Source organism: Gekko japonicus, unplaced genomic scaffold (assembly GCF_001447785.1).
Source record: "Gekko japonicus isolate JY-2015 unplaced genomic scaffold, Gekko_japonicus_V1.1 scaffold402, whole genome shotgun sequence".
Taxonomy (NCBI): Eukaryota; Metazoa; Chordata; class Lepidosauria; order Squamata; family Gekkonidae; genus Gekko; species Gekko japonicus.
The window spans coordinates 907,862-924,462 of NW_015166434.1; the positions used below are offsets into that span (position 1 = coordinate 907,862).

General features: G+C 41.5%; 1 protein-coding gene across 3 annotated transcripts in view; it reads right to left on the reverse strand.

Annotated features, from left to right (window-relative positions):
• Window positions 1-9,572: 9,572 nt before the first annotated feature.
• The window catches only part of LARP7 (La ribonucleoprotein domain family member 7), a 34,289-nt gene continuing 27,260 nt past the window's right edge, over window positions 9,573-16,601 (reverse strand). For all 3 annotated transcript variants that reach the window (XM_015411882.1, XM_015411880.1, XM_015411881.1), the window contains exons 12-13: window positions 14,760-14,851; window positions 9,573-9,943 (exon numbers count right to left, since the gene is read on the reverse strand). In XM_015411882.1, coding sequence (XP_015267368.1) covers window positions 9,863-9,943; window positions 14,760-14,851 — 173 coding nt within the window. In that variant the 3' untranslated portion in view covers window positions 9,573-9,862. The remainder of the gene's footprint in view (window positions 9,944-14,759; window positions 14,852-16,601) is intronic.

The following is a 16,601-nucleotide window of genomic DNA, read 5'->3' on the forward strand; positions in this document are numbered from 1 at the left end:
CAATTTTGCAGCTTTGTCAATCCATCCTAGAAGTAAAATTGCCTCACTTTTACCTCATAACTTTATTAATTATGCTTTTAATACAGTACCATTATTTACATATTTTCTCTTCATTAACTGAAGTACTTCAAAGGCTGAAACTGATATAGACTACTGAGGCAATCATAATACTTAAACATTAAGGCATCCTTCCTGTTCTACTTTGATTTAAAATATCCTGCTGGTGATTTTTCACAGATTTTATTTGACTTCTATTCCGTCACCTTAGAGCTGCTTCCAGCATAACATTTGTTGACAAGAATCAGAATGCCTAACTTTTGAGTTCTATGGTTTGTTTTGGGAGTATAACTAGTACAAAATTGATATGCTGGCTGTAATTATTCTAAAGGTACACTGATTTAGTGCTTTTGATCTATTTCCGCTATTTCATAGGGCTGCCAATGAGAATAGCTGTTGCCCAATGAACTGGTTGACTGAGGAGCATCACACCAGGTCTCTAATGGGGTTCTGGCTATTTATGGTCTGGTTCTTTGCTTGTAATTTTATAGCTGTGCTTTTTAAAAGATAACATTCCACAATTAAACATTCTACAACAGGGGTGTCTTCTGACATTTTACACATTCATAAATGTATCACAGCATGGATTTTGAAAGGCAAGTTGTCTTCATCAGCACAGTCTTCAGTCTCTGCCATTGAAATCGTGCTTAGCATGACTGGATTATCCCCTTAGTCTATGGTGTCGCAGGAATCTTTGCTTGTTGCTGTCCTCTGCTGTCCTCATATTTACTTGAGTTAGGATATTTCCTTCTAAATAAATCAGTGAACGAAGTTCTGCTGGCTTAGAATCAATGTTCACTGGGTGCCAATCTTTCTCGGAGGTTATCAAAAGGAATTCACTGCTGCAGGAAGTGGTGGCAGCTACAAGAAGGGATTGGATAAACATATGGAGCAGAGGTCCATCAGTGGCTATAAGCCACAAGGCACAGATGGAACATTATGTCTGGGGCAGTGATGCTCTGTATTGGTGCTTGGGGGATCACTGTGAGAGGGCTTCTGCAGTTCTGGCCCCACTGGTGGACCTCCTGAAGACACTTGGGTTTTGGCCACTGGGTGACACAGCGTGTTGGACTGGATGGGCCATTGGCCTGATCCAGCATGGCTTTTCTTTTGTTTTATGTTCTTATTACATAGGGTATGTTCATTAAAGGTACTAGACATTCTGCTCCTCCTCAACACCAAATCCTATTAACTGGGTAGATTCAGGTGGGTAGTTGTGTTGGTCTGAAGCAGCAGAACAAAATTTGATTCCAGTGGCACCTTTAAGACCAACAAAGTTTTATTCAAGGTATAAGCTTTTGTGTGTATGTACACTTCTTCAGATGCAATGAAATGGAAGTTACCAATCCATACATATACGTAGAGATTGAGCAGTAAATTAGCATATAGCATAATGGAGATGTTTAACAGATTCAAGGACCAGACAGGAATAACAAGCTTAAGTTTATATGGTTACCATTTGTTTGGGTTTAATTGGGGGGGGGGAATGGTGAAGGAAATATGTCAAAATTGGAGATTGATGGGCAGATGCCATTACACTCCATCCATCTCCGTCACCTCCATGCTTGAGAGATGGATGGAGCGTAATGGTAGGGTCTCAGTTAATTACTCTCAGCATTCCACAATTAAGGATACTTTTGCCCATCAATCTCCAATTTTGACATATTTATTTCCTCCACTATGTTTCCCCCAGGAATTAAACCCAAACAAATCGTAACCATATAAATTAAGTTTGTTCCTGTTTGGTCCTTGAATCTGTTAAATATCTCCATTATGCCATATGCTAATATACTGCTCACCCTCTACCTATATGTATGGACTGGTAATTTCCATTTCACTGTATCTGAAGGAGTGTGCATGCACACAATAACTTATACCTTGAATAAAACTTTGTTGGTCTTAAAGGTGCCACTGGAATCAAACTTTATTCTACTAATTGGGTCATTCGGCATTCTGAATGATAGCCCTTTCCTGTTTCTGAAACCAACTTTGATACTCAATCACTTTTGGCTCTTACTGTCTACCACATATCCTGCCTTGTCTATTTTGGTAGAGTATCAGACTTGTCATTCCCTTGCTTCCTAGAAAAAAATGTTTTGCCTATTACTGTCATTGTATATATGAGTCAGCCTTCTGAATCCAGGAATCGGTATTTGTACATGATGACACCATGCAGGCAGTCATTCATTATAGGTCCAAAGCAATGTAGCTGAATCAACATCAATCCTCCCTTCTCCAAGAAGAGAGCAAGCCTCAGATCTATCCTTCCTCTACAGATGTGGGATTATTTTATTACACAAGGGATACAGGGTGTCAAGAGCCTCCATTTAATGTGAGGATAACTTGTTTGTTTCCATTCTACCTCAAGCACAACGGGAGCAGTTGTCCCCACTCCAGTTGTGCTCCATAGGCCATTGATCCAACAGTATCATGTTTATTTTCTCTTTCTCATAAATCTCAGCTTTCTCTGTCTTATAGGTGGAAGACTAAGGCTGCATCCACACAGTGAGGATCTTCTTCACTGGCACCACAAATGCAGAAGCACTCACACTAGCAATGGAGTGACTTGGGAGTTTTGTGCTCATTTTCCTCTGCCAGCCACTATTTCCTTGGAATTTTACCTCTACTCTGCTATCAGAGGGTTATTAAAAAAAGAAGACATAAATCATTATTGTATAAAAGTTACAGTGACCTAGCGAATTGCCAGCTTTCCTGTGGTTACAACTCAATTTAAGATCTAATACCCCTAACTGAATGTTGTCTGTCCAGACTCCAGAGGACCACCACCAAAGATCAGGAATACTGGAAAACATTGAAACATTTGTTATTTACTTACTATTGTTTTCCTCCTATATTTCTCTTTCACATATGTTTATACAAATAAAGTATAACTGAGTAATAATTCTGATCACTCTTAAAAGTCAACATGTGTCTGGACCAAGAATCTGATGATACAAAAATAATCCCAATTAGGATTTACACTATCAAGGAAATCCAGTGTATATGGGACAGAAAGTAGACCATGAAAGCTTGCCAGAATGTTTTGTTTTACCTCTATTAAATATGTTGTTTGCCAAATGTAGACAGTGGATAATTTCTGGCATGAAATGGACAAAAGCAAAAGGCTGAACACAGAAGAAGCAACAACTACAACAGTTAATAGAATTTATCTTCTGCAGGAAGGAAAAATAAGATACAAGATGGAACATCCATTAGAAACAGTGACTGGGCAAAAAGGGCTGCCAAGGTTCATCTTCAAATCCTTGGTTCTCTGTTAGAAGTAAAAAATTTAAACAGAAAATATTGCTTGGAGCATGTGTTTCTCAAAGAACATATTTCTATGTTATATAGATGAGGCACACACTTCTCTAAATTTGTTAGTATTACAAGAAACTCATGGGCACTCAATGAAATTGCTGAGCAGCCAGGTTAGAACGGATAAAAGGAAGTACTTCTTCACCCAAAGAGTGATTAACACATGGAATTCACTGCCACAGGAGGTGGTGGCAGCTACAAGCATGGACAGCTTCAAGAGGGAATTGGATAAACATGTGGAACAGAGGTCCATCAGTGGCTATTAGCTACAAGGTATAGATAGGAACTCCCAGTCTGGGGCAAATGATGCTCTGTATTCTTGGTGCTTTGGGGGGGGGGGCAACAGTGGGAGGGCTTCTAGTGTCCTGGCCCCACTGGTGAACCTCCTGATGGCACCTGGTATTTTTGGTCACTGTATGACAGTGTGTTGGACTGGATGGGCCATTGGCCTGATCCAACATTGGCTTCTCTTATGTTCTTATGAATACCAAAGAATCTAAGTGCTCTTGGTCCAGGAACAAGTTCGTCTCATCTCTTTTTGCCTTGAGAAAAGTCTGGTTATCTCAACTACGTAATGGTGACTTGATGAGGATTAATGCAAAGTATCATAATAGCAATCTATAACAAGTACTGTTGAACAAAATCAAAGAGATAACACCGCCCACCTGCTGTGTTTCTAACATTCTAAATTAAAGAAGAGTAATGAATCTTATTTATACTTAAAGCACTAGAAAAAGCATTTAATGAACACTTGGAAAAGCAGCAAGGCGCAAATTAAATTACTTTCATTTTCAGTACAATGTTGTCACAGGTCAGGGTACTTTGGGTGTAAAGATAAATGCTTTACCCAGTTGATCAGTGAGGGGCAATACACAGTAAATCAGTCATTAACACTCATGATTCAGCAAGTTACCTAAATAAAATATCTATAAAGTAAAATAGCCTAAACAAAGGTCATGAATACATTATTAAACAGGTACATTATGATAATTTTGAACTTGTTGTGTACCCAGAGAAACCACACGCGGTGGGGTCCACACGTGGCCATGAGACTGGCCCAAGCTTCGCTTCCAGAGACAATAGCCCGAACGGACTATTGTCTCTGGACGGCTAGGATCCGAGAATTGACCTATGGGATTTGGGTGCACTGTAAATCTCCTATCACGGGTGTGGGTGTGTGTTTGGGTGTGGTTTGCTATGGGGATATAAGCCAGCCTCTGGCCCGGCTACTTCATCTCAAGTTCTCCTGTATATAATAAAGTATCAGTTGAAATCACTCCTCCATGCATCAGTCTCAGTACTTTATACTGGCGACGAAGGTGGGATCCCGTTGAGCGAACCTGACGATTCAACCAGCCAAGAACCGAGCACCGCCCCATCGGCCGCCGCCGCACCCCACATCGCTCATGAGCAGCACCGCACTGTGCTCCACTCCCCAGGGCAACACTCCCTGCTTCACCGATCGTCATGGCTGTCACTTTGGGACACCTTGAAGTCTTTGACCCCACACACCCTGATTTCTGGGAATCATGGGTAGACCAACTGACCAGCTTCTTCTCCTACCATGAGGTCACCGATGCAGGCAAGAAACAAGCCTTACTCCTCAGCACATGTGGGGTGGCCACCCTCCGCCTGGCCAAGGGCCTCCTGGGGCTGAAGAAACTAATGGAGAACACATACGATGAGATCGTCGAGGCCCTCAGGAAGTACTATGCGCCAAAGCCCACCATGATGGCCAAGCGCATGGACTTCCAGCAAAATGGCCTCTGCATTCATGGCCGAACTCCGTCAGCAGGCGGTGGACTGTGAGTTCATGAAGGTGGAGGGAAACATCCTAACCCAATTCATTTGGGGCCTTCAAGACGCCAAACTCCGCCGCAAACTTGTAGGTACCGCACACCTCAAGTTAGATGTAGCTCTCCAGATGGCCACGCCACCGCGTTCGAGGGCTCACACTGTGACCGTCCACCATCTTTAACACACATGTTCCCAGCTGCGGCATCCGACAACTCAGATGAAGAAGTTGTGCTTGTTCACTAGCCCAGCTGCAGGAAGCTACCTACACCATCGGGAGTGACCGGACACCACGACAAGTCTGCTTTCCAAGCACCGTGTGTCAGCTGTGGGGACGCACACGAACGCTGGACGTGCCGTTTCTGCAACGCCATCTGCTGAACATGCGGAAAGCAAGGCCACATCGCCTGCACCTGCCGCTCCCGCAGTGCCCGGAAGAAGACATCCACTCACCAGGAGGACCTGGACCTGCACACGCTGACCATCAACCACCACCAGCACCAGGTACTACAAATTTGCCCCCTGAAGCCCCTAACAAAATGCATGTTACAGTGTTAATAGAGGGGTCCCCCGTCGTATGGAAGTGGACACGAGCTCCTCATTTTCCATAATCTTGGCAGAGACATTGCAGAAACTCTGCCCCCAGGGTTTGGATCATAGTCTATCACTATGGGACTTCCAGAAAAACCCCGTGACCGTCAAGGGCTCAGGCAAATTCAGGGTACAATTCAGAGACTTTGATGGCCCTTTAGAATTGCTGGTGGTGGAAGGGAAACTCAACTGCCTGCAGCTTTAAGCATTATAGAAGATCCCAGAAGTTTCAAGAACATCTTCAAAGCCAAAGAAACACTACCTCTTCTTCTAAAGGAGTGTTCTCTCACACTGAAAGCTTGTCAAGATGTTTCAGTAACAACCCTTTACTAAAGTACAATACCTACAGGAGGCTGATACAGGAGGCTGAAGTTGGTTTCCACTTCCCAGTTCCTTATTTATGACTTATTCATGAACCCAACCAAAAGTACTAAGGATAGTTTAAGAGCTCTGCACCCCAAAATAAGGTTCGGAACACCACAAATCATATGCCCACACATTCAAGGAACTCTGCCCTAGTGAAGAGAATGTAAAGGTGGAACCAAGTATAAACCCTTGTGTTTAAGAGTCAAAAGAATATAAAGATTGACTGATTGATTCAATTTATAAACCGCCCTCCCCTGGACGGCTCAGGGCGGTGTACATCATATACCCATGTATCAATAAATAAAACAATACAAGTTTGATTAAAAAAACAAAACAATATAATATTACAGTGTGATCTTCTAATGGCATCTAATGTCAATTTATGCCCTCCCCATGACAGGGAAAAAGATATTCATGCCCCCCAGCCGCTGAGGGCCCTAATGCCCTGAAAGTTCACAGTACAGTTGTGAGACCAGTATATATGGCGTGTGAAATAGTAAATCACAGGAAACATGGAACTGCATGCTTGTTTCCAGTACCTTTTTATGAAGTGTCTCTGGACATTTGAGTCTTCCCACGTGGGGGAGGGAACAGGACTGTCCATGACTGATGCACAGCAGCAATGTGGTTGGGAAATGGACATCCCTTCAGAATATTGCTGAAGACAGCTTCTATGTCCTCTATGTTGCCATGTCCTGAGCTCTTTAGTTCCTTCAGCCCATCATATAGATGTCAATGACCATACTTCCCAATTTGTGGAAGTAAACAAAATGTTGTTCTGTGTTATAATTTATGCCAACAACTTTGTATCTAGAGAACAGAAGAAGTTACTAGTTTTTGTGTAGCTGTACATATGCTGTTGAGGTAGAGAGAAAGGAGGGATTCAGTCTTTATGGGGTTTTTTTTCCTTTTGACTTTATGAGGAAGTAAACAGGACATCAGGATTTTTCTTCCATAGACATTGGAATAAAAGATAATAATATATTAAAAGTTGGGAGCTCTAAATTCCACAGTCGTGGAAACAGGTGGCTTGGTGGAAAGCATTTGCTACAAGACAGAATTTCTAACCACCTCGACCTGGATAGGTCAGGTTAGCCTGATCTCATCAGATCTCAGGAGTTAAGCAGGGTCAACTCTGGCTAGTGTTTGGATGGGAGACCATCAAGGAACACCGGGATCGTGACGTGGAGACAGGCAACAGCAAACCACCTCTGAATGTTTCTTGCCTTGAAAACCCTAAGGAGTCACTGTAAGTCAGCTGTGACTTGCCGGGAAAACACGAAGACTTTCTCACCACCACCACCACTGTGACTCATTTCAATCTCTCTAGAAACAGATAACTAAACTGATCATGATGAGGATCAACAATTCCTTGCTATTTATTGTCAACAGAACTTTGCAAAGATTTCTTTTCAAAAAACACCGGTCCACATTCACTGGCACATTCACATTCTGTGTCATTGTTATGAGATGTTGCCAGAGTTTGTAGATGCACAAAACAACCTGCATCAAGATTTAGGTGTGCACCTTGAGCTGTTATTTCTTCTCCATATATATATTAACCCTGGTTACTTTATTGTTGCTAAGTACAGTATTCTTGGTAGCCTCACAGACTGGACAAAACCGTGGTGTTAGCTGGGCAACATTAACTATGCTTGATAACCTCTGTTCATTGGAAGAAAGCAGTCCTTGCATTTATCACTGGATAGAAGAAGGTGAATCTTCGTGCTTCTTACAGATAAAAGATGTTTCTGCTTCTTGAACCTTTAGAATTGTTTTAGTTCTTAGCCCATTTCTGTCTTCATGCCAAAAATTATACAGCCATTTCCTAAACTGTATGGTATATGAATGTAACGTACTTGCTGTCCTTCCCCAAATGGAAGTGGTCTTTCAATAGCCTTCTTTCTGTAGCAAAGGATACTGTTCAAAGATGACTTTGTCCTCAAAAGTGAGATTATTATGTCTGGTTTTCCAAGGTATTTTCACAAACCCCAGTCGATGACAGAATGCTTGATAACCTCTGTTATGCAAAGACACAACTCCATATATGCAAAGACGCACATTTACTAAGCTCCTGACATAGCTTTGAGTATGTAATCATAGTGCAAACAGCCACCTTATATCATGTTTACTAAGTTCTTTGAAGCCCAAAGCATCTCACGGACACTTGCCTAAGTCATATGAGACTAACTCCCCAATTATTGTGCATTTAACACACACACATGACTCTCCCCAGTATCATCTTAGGGAAGACCAACAATCTTTTGGAGGTCTGAGCTTTCAAGAGTCAAAGCTCACCTGGTCAGATATGACTTGAAATTGAAAACTGAGACATTATATCCCAGTCAGAAGGTGGGAAGAGTGCCACAGAGAAAGGGGCCAGAATGCAAAGAAGCAATGTACACTGTAATGAGTTTGATTAGAACAGAGGGGAAATGCTTGGGTATAGATTAACATCTGTAATGGGTCAAGAATTCTTTCAGCCCTGGTAGGTCCATTGTTCTGAATGTGTGAATGAACTTCAGTTCAACAATCTCAGTTTTTGATCTCCCCCTGAAGCTTCTCTAAGGAGTGCCACTTCTCTGTCAGCAACTCAATGACCTTGCGCCAGTGTCTGCATGTACATTAGTCCTTGGGAACCCAACACTGGAGCAATTATCACAAGAACTGGGCTTTGGATCAAGAAGCAGCATAGATCCCCTTGGAGAGCAGAATCCCCCGAACGTAGAGACATATGATATGTGGTGGTCCAAACTTTATTTTGGATAGCAGAGGGCATGTAGCCATTCCAGTTCCTTATTCTAATCTTCTTTGTAATACAGGCTTCTGGGTGGCAACCCAAACAAAAGCTTGTGGTGCCAGAACCAGTGACCGAACCAGGCACCACTGTATGTCTTCCTGCAGGGGACAGTGTCTGGAGCGTGGGGATGTGTGATTTGGGGTGGTGCAAAGATTGTGTTGGGTACAGCTTGTCCCCAGTTCCTGCATATCCATTTGTCCTGGGGGCACCCCACCTTGCAGCAGCCAGCACAAGAATTGGACTTTGGACCAGGAAACAGCATATATCCTTCCAGAGGACTGAGTCCCCAATTGGGGGAGTATGTGACGTGTGGTGGTCTAAACCTTATTTTGGGGTGCAGAGGGCATGCAGTTGTTCCACTTCCTTATTCAAATCTTAATATTAAGGCCTGTCATACTAACAAATTTACCCTTAGGATAGGATGACAAGAATTAGCAAATCAAACATTGCTTTACAGGGATAAGATATTGTTCAAACAGTGTAAGAACAAGGTACATTTTTTATGTTTATTTAACAGTACAGTTCCACTTTCAGAATGTTTTATTTTTCCAGTTTACAGAATGCAGAGTATTACTTTGTAAATTACCAGCATCTTGTTACCACCGTAACCTAAGTGCTTAGAAATAGTTTACCACCAACATGCCTGTTATTCAAGAACAAATATCAAACTAGTTTATTGAAGATTTCTACTTTTTTATTCTGTTCTCCTTTTTACCAGTTTATAAAAATTCAATATACAAAAAAAGATGAAAAGGACATATTAGAACTTGCTGAATACATTCGTCCACAAACAGACTCAAGTAGCAATATAAATTCATTCAGCCTACCGGATTAGAACCTTATTTGTATTCTATGGTACTGTGAAGCAAACAGATTTTCTTCATAAGAATAGTTTGGTAGCTTTTAAAAGTTTTTTGTACAGGTAAAAATCAGGCTGGTTTACTCATCTTCAGAAAAGCGGATGTGCTTGTTTATCTCCTGTGTCTTGGCCAGTCTCATTTTTTCAGCTTTTGCAATTAGCTACAGAAGACAAAAAAGGGCATGAAAAAGAACTCCTAAGTACAGTATATTGTCATTTTAATTCACCAATTGTTACAGAAGAGGACAATTAACAAATCACACCAACATTTACAACTAAATCCTTCCAAAAAAGGGAGGGGGCAGAGGACCCTGCTGATATTGGGGAAGATCTGGCTAAATTAACATTAATCACCACTTTAAATGGCTGAAAGTGAATAGGGCTTAAGTGCTCCACACTGGCAGGATCTCAGTCAGAAATCTAACAATTAACAAGGAATTTCTCTAATCCAAAAATGATTAATCATTCCTTCTCCTCAAGGTATTTGCTTTTAAAAATCTGGTGGAAGATGTTCAAATTTAGCATTTTTAAAGCCCTTGAACACAAAGTGCAGCCTGCCTTTTAAAAATACTGGATTGCAGCCAAGTGATGAAGGACAAGATGAGATGCAAGGAAAATACATTAAGAATCCACATTTTTAGAATCACAAAGTAACCTGACATTCATATGGGAAGAATAAAATGCAATGCAATTCTATTGGTATTTCCTGTAACTGAGACAAAGAGACTTTGCTATTGGTTAGTGCACATTTGAATTTGACTTAGTCCTCACTTGATTTGAACATCAACACAATTACATCATCTTGGAGCTGCTGCTAGCTGAAAAAGGGAACATGACTGTATGACAATTTAATACAAAAAATGTACAACGAGAAAAAAGGTTGCATTCAGTTTCCACTGAGCCAATGTGGTTGTTGTGTTTAGGCTCCTCTGACTTCATGTCTTTTTGTTTATTGCCTTTGTCCACCCTACCCTAAACAAGCACTCTGCTTCTATTTCCCTAGGATCACAGACTGTGTTTTTCCTCATGTCCTATTGTGGGTACATAAGATAAAGTATGAGCTGAAAAGATGACTGATAAACCTCATCTATAACAAAAAAGAATGTGTCTATGTGGAGACCTACCACAACATTTTGAGAATCACACTTTTGTGGAAAAGATACCATATTTTTGATTTGTTAAGCTACACTCTCTCCCATGCCTATGTATCTAGGAGTCTTTCATATTCAGAATTCATACTAGGATGCAGTTCCAAGAAAGGATTGTATGGAATGTACTTTCATATCTATACACATTCAATTTACTAACTGAAACAGGAGAGTGCCCTGCCAGTCTTTTAAATCAGTAAAAATTAATAAATCTAGTTTATTCTCCCTTCTGAAAATCTGATCAACACAATGGGCAACAATGACACATCTGCAATTCCTCTCTCAGTTAAGGATAAACTGATCAGAGACTTCTGTATATTATCCATTTTTCCTATTACTGGACTGTAAAAAATTATTTAACTAGCTAGCTGTCCTGGCTAGATTTTGAATGAGAAATATAAATATTCCTCAACGGGTTTATATTAATGGATATACACAGCAACATTCATAACCTCCTGTTCTAGCAGTACAATCCTCTACACAATACAGTGGGAATCAGCATAGGACTACAGTGCAAATCTAGCCAGGACAAATCTTTATTTTTTAAAAAAGTTATCAAATATATAGCTTAAGCTAAACGATAAACATGAAGACAGTGTGAGAAATACATTATTGGAAGAACAGACATCTCTTTACCCACCCACCTCTACCCATAAATAATTCAACCAAAAATTACAGTTTTGGGGAGTAGTCATCTCCATGGTTACAGAAATAATTGGCTATACCATTTCCATTAAAATATAGGGAAATTCTGTTCTTAAGAGAGATGATTCAAGAGGAACACAGAATTAGAAACTGAAGCAAAGTGAAAGTCATTTGAAGTCTGAATTAAAGAATGTTAATTTCATACTATCTTTAAAATTAACTGATTTAGTTAAACTATGAGGCAGTAGATTAAATGCAAATCTTATTTATTTTATTTATATCCTGCCATTAACCCCAATGGGGACCCAAAGTGGCTTACATCATTCTCCTCTCCTCCATTTATCCTCACAGCAACCCTGTGAGGTAGGGTAGGCTGAACATGTGTGTTTGGTCCAAGGTCACCCAGCAAGCTTCCATAGCAGAGTGGGGATTCGAACCTGGGTCTCCTAGATCCTACTCCAACACTTTAACTACTACACCACTCTGGCTTCTTTCTCACAAGAAGAGCTTACATCAGATTTTGGGAAGAGTATTTCATGTAACAGATCAAAATGGATCAATTATTACTGATCCACTGGCAATTTAAATTCTGCATGCTACTAGAAATAAAAAAAAAACTGGAGAAAATAAAAATTACCTTCCGTAACCTTAAATGTAAGTTTGCCATCACAATCATATTATGGCAAGCCTGTGCTTCAGTTTCTGTCCTGTAGTTCCCAGTTCTACCCTAAGACAAAGGTCAGGATCCCACTCCAAAGCAAAGTCATGAGTGGTACTGCTATTTTGCACTGTGGCTGGAAAAAGGAATCCTCTCTCCTTTTTCTAACAGGCATGGTGGAAATTGTACTACACCTGCATTTGCACTGAATACAGAAAGGAGTGTGAGATCCCACAGATGATTTCCACCTATTTTTGTGCAAGCAAAAGCCCTAAAATTACTCCTTACTATCTGCTTGTGGTAAGGGAAAGTGATGGTATCCTAACTGTCTTCTGTGTGCATAAGACACAACATAAGTTATTTCTTAATTTTAAAAAATGAAATCAGGCAAACTGTCTGCTGTACATTCCACTGCCCCATATGCACAGTTATTTCACTAAAAATTAAACTGAAATATTGTGTGTTGGTGGAGCCCTTGCCTCGTGCACTAAGTACAATTTTCCTTTTCACTCGTTTCATTTGCTTACTTCATCCAGTCCTCCTTAAGTCCCAGTGAGAAAGGCAGACTATAAATAATGTAAATAAATTTATATCCTGCCTTTCTCCCTGATGATGAGGACCCAAAGCAACTTTGATTGTTTTCCTCTCCTCCATTTAAACCTCACAACCACCCTATGTGGTAGGTTAAGCTCTGAGCCTCTGACTTCCCCAAGGTCATCCACCAAGCTTCCATTGCAGAATGGGGATTCATACCTGGGTCTCCCAGATCCTAGACTGACACTCCAATCACAACACACTGGCTGTTATGCATTGCTGGATTCAACCCAAAGGCAAAGAATTCATTTGGGAGGAGGGGGCAGCATTGGTGTCCCTAAGGACAGATGCTTCACCTAGATATTGCATTCAGGATCACCATTTACATGACTTTGCACCAGCCATTAGCACGGAAGTGGCTTATGCAAATACCACCTCAGTGAATTAACATCGGAAGTTCCAATCTCTGTAAGGCTTCAGTTACATGTATTCAAATAGGCAAAGAAAATGAAAAACAGGATGCAAGACTTATAATAAGAACTTTTAAGATTCATGACTAAATGAAAACCATTTTGAAAAATACTGACTTCATTCCTCACAATCAAATATTATGAACAGAAATTCAAATCATATTAGTTAAGGTAGAATTTAATGTGGCTTCAAAAAAATCACGAGGAAGGTCACCAATAGAATGTTCTCTTTGGAAAGACTTGCTTCCCAGCTCTGGTCACTTCTCTACTATATTTATAAAGCTTCCTTCACTTATCTGTAATGCTTCCATCTTGCTAATCATGGAAATGTATCCATAAAGCTTCTGCACCCTAACAATATCTCTGTAAAGCTTCTTCAACCTGACATCATTGAGCTAAAGGCTACTCAGTGAATAAACCAATAAAACACTCTGAAATTGCAGGTGAAACAGAGGATCTGAATATCTTGAGGGAGTATGTGGTGAGAAATCACCGCAAACAGGTCATTATACTTTGACTGGACAGAGATTATTTTGAAGCATGAAGGTCATGGAAGTGTAGAAGTACAATTATTTTCAAAGTGAACAAAAACATGTGAAGCTTCCTTATATCAGACCAATGATTTATCTAGTCCATGGGTCCCACAGCAGGTCAGAAGGCAGATGATACAGTAGTGTACTGAAGTTACACATGGAACACCACCTTGAGTTCCAGTACGGAAGGCGGGAGAAAATAAATATAGCTAAAAAACCCACTACTAATTGTATACTACAACTGACGGTGGTATTTCTCAACACTTGCTACAAGAGATCTTTTTTAAACTGGAGACTGAACCTGGAACCTATAAATGCAAAATGTGCAACCTCTGCTGCTAAGTGACAGCCCTCGTCTACAAAACATAAATCAGAAGAGCATACCTTCTCTGTGCGCTTCCATCTTGCTAATCATGGCAATGTATCCATAAAGCTTCTGCATCGTAACAATATCTCCGTAAAGCTTCTTCAACCTGATATCATTGAGCTAAAGGCTACTAAGTGATGAAACCAATAAAACAGTCTGAAATTGCACATGAAACAGAGGATCTGAATATCTTGAGGGCATACATGGTGAGAAATCACCGCAAACAGGTAATTATACCTTGACTGGACAGAGATTATTTTGAAGCATGAAGGTCATGGAAGTGTAGAAGTACAATTATTTTCAAAGTGAACAAAAACATGTGAAGCTTCCTTATATCAGACCAATGATTTATCTAGTCCATGGGTCCTACTGCAAGTCGGAAGGCAGATGATACAGTAGTGTACTGAAGTTACACATGGAACACCACCTTGAGTTCCAGTACGGAAGGCGGGAGAAAATAAATATAGCTAAAAAACCCACTACTAATTGTATACTACAACTGACGGTGGTATTTCTCAACACTTGCTACAGGAGATCTTTTTTAAACTGGAGACTGAACCTGGAACCTATAAATGCAAAATGTGAAACCCTCATCTGCAAAAAATAAATCAGAAGAGCATACCTTCTCTGTGCCCCGTTTCTTTTCTCGTGGTTGATTGAGTTTAGCTTGTCGATCCACCAAAATCTTCTGCCAATATCTCTGTTCATGATCACCTTCATGCAAGCATGATAGTAAACACACTGTTATTATTCTTAATCTATCAAGATGTGCCATTTCCTGTCTTTCCTTTCTCATAGCATCAATTTGTCATTGCATGAGATACTTTCAGCTTGTGCAGTCTCAAGGATGTGGACAGGATTCTTAGAAGTTTGAGACCTACCACCTGTTTGTATTACTCCTAACCCTCCTGGCTGCTTAAACCTGCCAGGGGAGCGCCAGTAAATACCTCCTTGAGAGATGCGGTGGTCACTCCTGCCTTGAAGTGGGCAGTGGTGCATCCACTCCTAAAGAAATCTACTCTGGACTCTGGAGAGTTGAATAACTACCATCCAGTCTCAAATGTACCATTCTAGAGCAAGGTGATTGAACAAGCAGTGGTTGGCCAACTTCAGACTCCTGAATGAAGCAGAAGGTTCAGATCCTTTCCAATCTGGTTTCAGGCCTGGTTACGAGACTGAAACGGCCTTGGTTGCCCTGGTAAATCACATGCACTGGTAGATGGACAGGGGAAGTGTGATCCTGTTAATTCTCCACTACCGCCTGTTTGTATTACTCCTACCCCTCCTGGCTGCTTAAACCTGCCAGGGAAGTGCCAGTAAATGCCTCCTTGAGAGATGGGGTGGGGTCACTCCTGCCTTGAAGTGGGCAGTGGTGCATCCACTCCTAAAGAAACCTACTCTGGACTCTGGAGAGTTGAATAACTACCATCCAGTCTCAAATGTACCATTCTAGAGCAAGGTGATTGAACAAGCAGTGGTTGGCCAACTTCAGACTCCTGAATGAAGCAGAAGGTTCAGATCCTTTCCAATCTGGTTTCAGGCCTGGTTACGAGACTGAAACGGCCTTGGTTGCCCTGGTAAATCACATGCACTGGTAGATGGACAGGGGAAGTGTGATCCTGTTAATTCTCCGGGACCTCTCGGTGGCTTTTGATACCATCAATCATGGTATCCTTCTGAATCACCTTTTGGGACTGAGAGCACTGCTCTGTGGTGGTTCCTGTCCTACACTGAGGGCAGGTTTTCAGAGTGTGGTGCTGGGGGACTGCTGCTCTGCCCCTTGGCCTACAGTGTTCCCCAAAGTTCCATCCTGTCCCCCATGCTTTTCAACATCTACATAAAGCTGCTGGGGGAGGTCATCTGGAGATTTGGGCTGAGCTGCTGCAAATATGCAGATGGCATTCAGCTCTACCTCACACTGCCAGCAGATCCCAGGAAGGCTCTGGAAACCTTGAACAGGTGCCTGGAGGCAGTTTTGGAACTGATGAAAGCTAACAAGCTGAGACTTAATCCTGATGAAATGGAGGTGTTTCTGGTGATGGGAAGATGAGACCTGGGAAACTGGTTATCCCTGTTCTGGATGGGGCTGCACTCCCCCTAAAGGAGCAGGTTCATAGCTTGGGGTGCTCCTGGACCCGGGTCTCGGTTGGATAAACAGGTGGCAGTGGTGACCAGAGGTGCCTTTTGGCAGCTTTGGCTGTGGAGCCAGTTGCAGCCCTGCCCAGGCAGAAAAGATCTTGCCACTGAGGTGCATGCTGTAGTAACATCTAGATTACTGCAATGGGGTCTATGTGGGGCTGCCCCTAAAGACTGTCCAGAAGCTACAGTTGGTACAGAATGCTGCAGCCAGAGTGCTGACTGTAGTGGATCATAGGGACCATATAACTCCAGGCCTGTTCATCTACATTGGCTTCCAGACTCAGTTTAAGTGCTGGTATTGACCTTTAAAGGACTGTACAACCTG